Below are 10000 nucleotides of genomic sequence, written 5' to 3' on the forward strand. Positions count from 1 at the left end.
TTTCTGACAAACAAATCAAACAGTGTATCAGTGAGCAAACAGTTGCTCATGCAAACGTTAGCTCTATAGCATTAGCAGAAAAGTCTTGTTTTCATATAGACCAAAAATATGTTTCACAACCATACAATTATGAAACAAATCATCTGAGCTGTCACCGACAGAAGAATAGTTTTCTGAAGTGCAACAGGTGAAAACAGCTGTGATCAGTTTAGTGTCGACGCTGCAGAGATTCGATTTCTCCTCCTCCCCCTCAGCTCTTATTAACCTTCTGCCTCCTTTCCTTCCCTCCTCTTCCTCTTATCTCACCTCCTCTCCACCCTTCCCACCCTCCCTCCCTCCCTCTTTAACCCCGTCTCCCTCCTCCTTCTCTCTCTCCTCTTATCTCACCTCCTCTCCACCCTTCCCACCCTCCCTCCCTCCCTCCCTCTTAACCCCGTCTCCCTCCTCCTTCTCTCTCTCTCTTATCTCACCTCCTCTCCACCCTTCCCACCCTCCCTCCCTCCCTCCCTCTTTAACCCCGTCTCCCTCCTCCTTCTCTCTCTCCTCTTATCTCACCTCCTCTCCACCCTTCCCTCCCTCCCTCCCTCCCTCTTTAACCCCGTCTCCCTCCTCCTTCTCTCTCTCTCTTATCTCACCTCCTCTCCACCCTTCCCACCCTCCCTCCCTCCCTCCCTCTTTAACCCCGTCTCCCTCCTCCTTCTCTCTCTCCTCTTATCTCACCTCCTCTCCACCCTTCCCTCCCTCCCTCCCTCCCTCTTTAACCCCGTCTCCCTCCTCCTTCTCTCTCTCTCTTATCTCACCTCCTCTCCACCCTTCCCACCCTCCCTCCCTCCCTCCCTCTTTAACCCCGTCTCCCTCCTCCTTCTCTCTCTCCTCTTATCTCACCTCCTCTCCACCCTTCCCACCCTCCCTCCCTCCCTCTTTAACCCCGTCTCCCTCCTCCTTCTCTCTCTCCTCTTATCTCACCTCCTCTCCACCCTTCCCACCCTCCCTCCCTCCCTCCCTCTTAACCCCGTCTCCCTCCTCCTTCTCTCTCTCCTCTTATCTCACCTCCTCTCCACCCTTCCCACCCTCCCTCCCTCCCTCCCTCTTAACCCCGTCTCCCTCCTCCTTCTCTCTCTCTCTTATCTCACCTCCTCTCCACCCTTCCCACCCTCCCTCCCTCCCTCTTAACCCCGTCTCCCTCCTCCTTCTCTCTCTCTCTTATCTCACCTCCTCTCCACCCTTCCCACCCTCCCTCTTTAACCCCGTCTCCCTCCTCCTTCTCTCTCTCCTCTTATCTCACCTCCTCTCCACCCTTCCCTCCCTCCCTCCCTCCCTCTTTAACCCCGTCTCCCTCCTCCTTCTCTCTCTCCTCTTATCTCACCTCCTCTCCCTCCCTCCCTCCCTCCCTCTTTAACCCCGTCTCCCTCCTCCTTCTCTCTCTCCTCTTATCTCACCTCCTCTCCACCCTCTCCTTCCTTCCTTCCATCTCTCCTCATTTCTTTCGCTTCTTCCTCCTTCTCCCTCCTCCTCCTTTCCTTCCTACCCTCCCTCCCTCATTACCCCCTTCTCCTCTCCTCTTCCTCTTATCTCACCTCCCCTTCACCCTTTTTTCCCTCCTCCTTCCATCTTTCCTGATTTCTTTAGCTTCTTCCTTCATGTCTGTCCTCCCTTCCCTCATCCCCCCTCCTTATCGCCTTCCTTCCTTCCTTCCTTCTTCCTTACATCTCTCCTTTTCTTCCTTCATGTCTCTCCTTCCCCCCTCTTCTCCTCCTCCTCCTCTCTTTCCTTTCTTCCTTCCTTCCTTCCTTCCTTCTTCCTTACATCTCTCCTCTTCTTCCTTCATGTCTCTTCTCCCTCCCTCCCTCTTTACCCCCTCTCCTCCTCCTCTCCTTTCTTCCTCCCTCCCTCCCCCTCCTCTTCCTTCTGTCTCCCTCCAACTGTCATCCCTCTCTTTCAGTCTGAAGGAGCTGGTTAACCTACTTCCCAGAAGAAGACACACTTATCATCTCATCTCCATAACACCAAGACAGAGACCACAGCAACAGATGCTCAGAGAGAGTTGTTATTATTATTATTATTATCATCATTATTGTTATTGTTATTGTTATTAATGCTCCATATGCTGAGGCAGAGTCACACGCCACCGCAGATGTCAAGAGAAAGTTATGAAAAAGGTTGAGCACTTCCTGCCGATCTGTGGCTGTAAACCAAACTCAAAAAAATACTTAAAATAATATATAACGAATAATAATAATGTACACTAAAGTTTCTGTGGACTAAAGTAAATACTTTTTTTTACTCCACTCAAAACCTTGACGACAGACTGTAAATCAAGACGCACGACGCGTTTCCACTTCCTCTATAACAGCTCAGATTCAGGCGCCGCCGTCTTGTGCTGGTGACGTCACGTGGAGTCGGAGTCTCTAGTGGAGCCGTGGTATCGAGGCCCCGCCCAGACACAAAAACACACACACGCTCTCGACCAATCGCAAAGTCAGTCTCAGCTGTCAATCTTTTTTGCTGCTGAGATCATCTTCGCTCACCTGAACGACAGGCTCCGCCCACACTGAAGCCCCTGAACACACACACGCGTCACGTGACCACTCAGGTGTAAACAGGGAGTAGATCATCGGTTGCGTGTGTACATAGAAAGATCAGCTACAAGTTTCATAACGTTTAACTCGTCGTGACCTTTGCTCCGCCTCTTCTGAAACCCGACCACTGTCCAGCCGCCGTCTGCTGCCCTGCATCCGACGAATGGATCAGACGTCTTATTGTCTTGTCGGATGTTGCCGGGCAGAAGTAAACAACACCACACAACAAGACAGTTGGATTAACTTGTCTGAAACGTTTTCGATTCGTCCACGACGTGTGCGCTCACTTTTCACTGTTAGTTTTTTTAATGAGTAATATTTAATATTTTCCATCTTTTAATTCCAGTTTAACGTGTGAAACCAGTGACTCCAACCGCTTTGACTCATGGCGCTTAAAACTAACAAACCAGTGTTGACCGTGAAAAATGAGGTTCTTTATTTTGTTTGAGGAGATTTTTCTTTTCCTATTATTTAAAAAAAAAAATATATATATATATATATATATGAAAGAATAAAATATAATGAAAATAAAATTAGAGCCTGATGGATCTAGATTTTTGGGGCCGATACCGATATTTGGGAATAAAAAATAAAATAATTCTCCATAGTGTTTTGATAATTTACAGTTTAACTATTAACTTTATTTTATATACATATAACTTGAATCGAGAAAATATTATTTTTAAGTAAAAATATCTGCAGATCTAGGTCTGAAAAATTCTTTGCTGTAAATTGTCTGAAAATATCTGACTGATCTCATGACCTCGGACCTATTAAGTGTGTGTGTGTGTGTGTGTGTGTGTGTGTGTGTGTGTGTGTGTGTGTGTGTGTGTGTGTGTGTGTGTGTGTGTGTGTGTGTGTGTGTGTGTGTGTGTGTGTGTGTGTGTGTGTGTGTGTGTGTGTGTGTGTGTGTGTGTGTGTGTTTGGTAAAGCTTAACCTAAACTGTTGTTTACACACACACACACACACTCTGAAGGAAGACAGATGCCTTCTATTCATTGGCTGCGAGGAGGAAAGACAAATGTGTCCACTGGGGTTTACATACACACACACACACACACACACACACACACACACACACACACACACACACACACACACACATATGCGGTGTGGTGGGGGGAGGCACCAGATGAGCTTGGTGATAGAGACAACGAGCAGCGTCCCTCTCCATCTGTCTCACACACACACACACACACACACACACACACACACACACACACACACTTTCTCTGCTCGCCCAGCTGGTCAACATTAGTGTGTGTGTGTGTGTGTGTGTGTGTGTGTGTGTGTGTGTGTTTTAATCTGAGTGAATATTAAGGATCATTAAGATGATTCATGAAGTGGCTTGTTTGATGAGGCCTCAGACGAAGACTCGCGGCTCCACGTTGGGCCGGAGGAGGAGGAGGGATTTAATTTATTTATTTATTTATTTCCTGCTCGCGTCTCGTTCTTCCCCGTCTTGTGTCCCGTCAGGATGTGTCGTGTCTGAACCGCGACACCAGCAAGGTGATCGTGGTCGACTGTAAGCGGGAGGCGTTCAGCCTGCAGCCCTTCAACGGCATGGCCCTGACCAAGTGGGACGGGAACTCGGAGGACCGGACGCTCTACGACCTCGCCAACTTCCTCAAGAGTGAGTGAGACCACCAGGCGTTCGGGGGCCCGTCCTCAATAACAATATCGATCTTTAACTTTATACTTGTATTTCAATTGATCTTTTTTAGGCAAAACATCATTTAATATACACACACACACACACACACACACACACACACACACACACACACAAAATAAATGTGTGCGTGCGTGACCCCCGCTCTCCTCTCTGCTCGGCAGCCATCGCCCTGAGCGGCGTGGACGACGTCCGCTCGGTGCTGGAGAACTACGCTCTGGAGGACGACCCCATCGAGGCCTTCAAACGGAGACAGGCTCAGCTGGCGCAGGTAGGAGGATAAAAATGGAACACACCCCCGGGTTTTACCCCGTCTGCCGCCACGTTTGTTTTTGATGTGAATTAATTAATTTTCTTGTGTCCGTCTCGTCAGGAGGAGGAGCAGCGTCTGGCTGAGCTCGCCCAGCAGAAGCAGCAGGGTCTGTCCCTCGGCTCCATCGCCTCGCGGTTCTGGCGCTCCAAGCAGCAGTGAGGCCCCGCCCCCCCCCCCCCTCTCGCACTCCCACCAATCGCAGCCCCCGGCTCTCTGCCACGGTGAGGAGGGGCGGGGTGGCGAGCCTGCGGACTGTAGCCGGGCGAACGCCGCTCTGCCGCGAGCAGCCGTCGGGTCTGCAGCTCCGGAGCGGAGCGAGGACAAAGGCCGAGGTGTAGCGCCAGTGACAGAGGCGCTTGTTTGTTTTTGTTTTGTTTTGGGAGGCCGGACATCAGTGGCCCTTCCTCCTCCCGTGGTCGTCATGGCGTCAAGGCTCCTGCTCCGCGGTGGTCAGAGGCGGACCTGAGTCCGGCGCCATGGGTCGACGTCGCGGCTGGGCTCCGTCCGGAACCAAGAACCAAGAACCTTCTTGACGTGTTTCATCTCGTCTTCAGACGGAGCGGACGTGACGTCGCTGCTGCAGACGATTCTAACGAAGATTGTTTCTTAAAAATGAATAAAAGATAAACAATACTTCTTAAAGAGTTCATTCAATGTGTCAGACGATCGGGGCACCCGATTGGACAAGTGCTGGAGCTGCAGCCAAGCCAATGAGAGGAGGCTGGAAAAGAACCAAAAGGAAAAAAATTCACATTAATCTCTGACTTCCTTCCTCCTGAACTTTTTTTCAGAAACGTCTTGTGTTGTCCTACGTGTGTTGGTGTCGCGACTAAACGACGGTCTTCGAGGTTCGGCGCTGCTCCGTCTCATTTGCTTGTCGGAACGTTGGTGTTGATGTGAACTCGCCAGCGAGCGACGTCGTGAATAAAGGACGAAATAAAAAAACATCACCCTTTCTTATTGTTTTTTATGATTTTTGTTTTATTTTCATGTTTAAATGATAACTTGTTTCTGCTCTGTGATTTTTGAAATGAATTTTTTTGCGTAATGACGTTTACATATAAAGTCGACGCGAGTGACGTGGAATTGGCTTGAACCCCCAGTGTGTCATTTTTTGGCGCCATCTGGTGGTAAAGTGGAAACCACAACCAACTTAGCATCCGACAGGGGACACTTTATCGTGGCGCACAGCAATGATTCCATTTCCTGTTTCCCTCAGTGTCCTAAAATACGACGTGAACGCGACGTATTCTGGACCGTCTAGTTCAACAACCGACGTAGAACCATGGAGACTCACACGGAGGTCGGTCCACCTCATGGAACTATAACTAACTATATATGAACACAGAGTTATGGACAATATATTAATTTCTGTAAAAAGTTCTTCTAAATATAACACTGTAGCTTTAAGCAGTTTTCCCAGTAGGAGCCTGTTATAAGGAAAGAGGCTTAACGTGACTTAATGTACGATAACGTCCATAACTGTTTGGAGTTTGATTTTTTTCACAGGTGTAAGTGTTTATGTATCTGAGAGAAGTTTGGTGATTATTGATCGCTGATTAAGTCAAAAAATTGACGATGATTTATGTTTTTTTATTTCCAGCCTTTAAACAATAGGAAAAAAAATTCTTTCACATTTTACAAACATTGAAATGCAGTTGGTTTTTTTGGCTCGTTCGCGTTGATTCTTAAAAAATAAAGCAGAATTTAAATGAAAGTTTCAAAGTTAAAAACCTTTAAAATAATGTTGAATAAATCACTTTAACGTCTGATTTACTCTGAGGTCTTTGAGTCACTCAACTGAAGTCTGTTTCTGTTTCACACTAAAGAACAAACGTGAGTTATTAAAGTGTAACTTTGTTTTAGATGGACTCTTTTCTTCCGTACGTGATGTCGAGGGTGTGAAGGCAACACGTGTAGTTTAAGGACACGGAGAAACGCAGGTGAAACTGGAGCCGAGCTCAGAGTCCCTGGGATCTGAAGCCCTGCGGAGCCTCAAGTCTCTAAATCTGTTTTTCTTCTCTCCTCTCCGCTGGATTCCTGCTCCACGTCCACGCGTCTTCTAATCCGGGGGGAAGGTGTCGGGACAATAAACCCACGATGGGAAAAGGAATCTTCTGTTGGCACAGATGTCGGAACTTGGGCGGCAGGAATGTTTCCTCACTTCCAGCAGCAGCAGCAGCTCTGGATCTTCACCCAGGCAGAAGTGGAAACATGATTCATGTCCAGAGGTTTGGAAAGAGAAAAGTCCAACTGGCAAAATAAAACTCATATAAATTCATATAGTAAATAAAATGTTTTAAAATATTAACTCGGTGTTTTATCATACTAATGCTTCAGTTTTCATTTAGTAGAAAAAAATCACTAATGTCTAATATCTCCTAATTTTGATTTGGTGTATCCATATTTTTAATTTATGTCCCATCATTTTGATTTAGTTCAATTATTACAGTCAGAATTTTCATTTCAAATTTGTCATTTTGACTTGCCATGTAATTTTAACTCTAAATCTATTAATTTCAATCTAAGTCAGAACTTTTATTTCAGAATTTTGTAAATTTGCCTTAAAATGTAATAATAATTTTTGACTATAACTCTCATAATTTTGTCTATGAATCTTGTAGTTTTGCTACAAGTCAGATTTTTTATTTTTATTTTGTAAACTTGACCTAAAGTCTAATAATTTTGATTTTGAATGTTACAATGTTGTTATAAGTCAGGAATTGGTAAATCACAATTTTAACTTAACTCTAAATCTTGATTTTAAATCTCAGATTTGTGACGAATCATAATGTGTCATGTTACTCAATTTGTAATTTTGACTTTAATTCTAATAATTTCAATCTGTCAGAACTTTTATTTCAGATTTTTTTAAATTAGCCTTAAAATCGAATAATCACAAGTAAAAATCACAATTTTAAATTCCAATTGCTTAATTTCATCTTGTCATTTTGACTATAAATCTGATCATTTTGTCTGTGAATCTTGTAGTTTTGCTATAAATCAGGAATTTTGACTTTTGACAGCATTTTTGCTTGTTTTTCTTTTACTTCGGATGAATTTTCTTTAACTATTTTGTTTTTTACATTTACATTTTTGACTTTTAAACAGAATAGTTTTTACATCTTTTATTTGTTTCACCTGGAGGCTTCACTTTCTTATTCTTATTTAACTTTTATTCTTTTCAGGAATATTTCCTGGCCTTGATAGCAGTTTAATTTTTTTAAAATGATTGAATGAAACGAAACACCATCTTCAAACAAATGACATGAAAACTATACACAAAAAACAACCAAGCGGTTCACGATAAGACACACGACAAACTATGAAAATGACTCAACCAATGCTCAATGAGCATCCAGTGGTCAGATAATCCTTTAATCCAGATCATTACCGTATCACATACTGTAGTCCAGTTGAAGTTTGAAATCATAACATCAGCGGACCGGACCAGAACAGCAGCGTCTCCGGCCCAGCAGCAGCTCCACGTCGCGGGCCGCGGCCGACACCGGTTACAGTTGAATTTTGCAAAGGTAAAATAATTCAGAGTCAGTTCTGGTCTCTTGTATTAATCTCCTTATGAATCCTGTGCAATGGTTTCGCTTCCTGATGTTTTCTCATGTTGTTGTCGCTCAGCAACAGAATGACAGGTGAGCGCTGGGGGCGGGGCTGAAGGCAGAGACTGCGTCACTTTGACGTCACATTTCTGCGGAAATCCTGGGGCATCGTAAAAATAATCAGCTGCTGAATGCAGACTGTGTATGTGTCTGTACTTACAGACCTGAGACCTTATTGATCATGAAAAAAGCCAGGAAATCTCAATTTTGACAATATGGGCCCATTAAGAAAGAAAGTGCATAAACTTTAAAATCACTTTCAACAAAGACACAAACGGGTTCCAGTGACATCGAACATAAGTTGTTAACAATAGTGTCATCTGCATAGAATTGATCAGAAAACAAATCATTCATATAAATCGCAAAATGAAATGGGACCCAGTACGGAGCCCTGGGGAATCTCATCGTGTCCACACGGACCTGTTTTTATTGAAGAACGTCGGGATTCTTTTAAAATTGGTTGTGACTCGGGGGGGGGGCAGTTGCTCTGTTCCCACGCCCCCTCTGGTTTCTATAAAGGGGGTAAATCAAGTAAAAGAGTAGCGTTAGATCTGAGCGAAACTAAATGAACGTGCAGAAACAGAACACTAAAGAATGCGGAGCGAGGACATAAAAGTCAAACGACTGAAAAAAGTTGAGCCAAACTTTATATTGGAAATATATTAAAAAGACGGTAAAACTCTTTTTACGACGACATCGTGAAAAGGTTGAGTCTGTTCAAACAGACGGATTAGAGGCTTCAGATGATCTGATTCCCCGAAGGTTTCAGATTCACACGGGCGAGTAAAGAGGAGCAGGTCAGAGATGAAGCAGATCCACGGAGGGATTAAGAACTGAAGCCTGTTTGTACTTTAATAATCCTGTTTTCACAGATCAGAAACAAACCTCCTCATGTTGAACTGCTGATTCAGAAAAATAACAAACTTTCCATAAAGTGAAACTGGGAATTCCTCCGATGATGCATCTGTGTCATCTGGAACATTTAATTTTTTATAAATAAATTTTGACTTCTGTAATAAAATTCTATATTTAGAATTTTTTTTAAAAACCAACAGGTTTTCCAACAACAGCATCAGAGAAAAATCTTAATATTAATCTGAATGCATGACGAGATCAGTGTCACAGATTTACAAAAAGGAAAGAATCAATATGATAGAATGACAATGACGAGAGTTATTATTAGTCAGATGTGTCATCATTTCATATAAACATAAACATGTCAAAAGGACAAAAGAGAGTCATTCTACTTCGACGTGGGATTAAGATTGATTCATCTGAGTAAATGTAGTTGACTAAAAGTAAAAGTTATTTTTATTTTTGTTTTCAGTGTCATACAAACCACACAAGCCAGGCACACACACACACACACACACACACACATTGGGGGTATTAGATCTGAACACGACACCCCCTCCCCCCTCCCCCTCAGTCAGGAGGTGTGAACCTGGGAACTGATGTTTAAACCATTTGCTTCTTTCAGCAACAGACTGAAGGGCCTGAAAAGTGGCACCACGAGGACCCCCCCCCCCCACACACACACACACTCACACACTCACACTCGCACACACACACACACACACACACACGCACTTAACGTCTGTCGAGTTTGAGGATTGATTTCGAATCAAAAACTTTATTATGTAACGTCTGTGAACTTTGTGTTTGTTTCTGGTCATTTTGGAAGCATTTCATCTTGTGGTTTTGATTATTGATCTGATTCTTTGGTCTGTGAATCTTGTAGTTTCTCTACAAGTCAGAATTTTAACTAAAAATCTGATCATTTCGACTTTAATTTTGATTCAGGAAATATTATTTCCT

At 44.1% G+C, this 10000-nt stretch overlaps 1 protein-coding gene across 1 annotated transcript in view; it reads left to right on the forward strand.

Moving 5' to 3' along the window:
* Positions 1 to 5512, forward strand: part of timm50 (translocase of inner mitochondrial membrane 50 homolog (S. cerevisiae)) — a 28053-nt gene extending 22541 nt beyond the window's left edge. Inside the window, exons 10-12 of the mRNA XM_035621929.2 lie at positions 4057 to 4213; positions 4417 to 4523; positions 4626 to 5512. Coding sequence (XP_035477822.1) covers positions 4057 to 4213; positions 4417 to 4523; positions 4626 to 4724 — 363 coding nt within the window. The 3' untranslated portion in view covers positions 4725 to 5512. The remainder of the gene's footprint in view (positions 1 to 4056; positions 4214 to 4416; positions 4524 to 4625) is intronic.
* The last annotated feature ends 4488 nt before the right edge of the window (positions 5513 to 10000 follow it).

The sequence above is a fragment of the Scophthalmus maximus genome, chromosome 11, assembly GCF_022379125.1.
Source record: "Scophthalmus maximus strain ysfricsl-2021 chromosome 11, ASM2237912v1, whole genome shotgun sequence".
Classification (NCBI taxonomy): Eukaryota; Metazoa; Chordata; class Actinopteri; order Pleuronectiformes; family Scophthalmidae; genus Scophthalmus; species Scophthalmus maximus.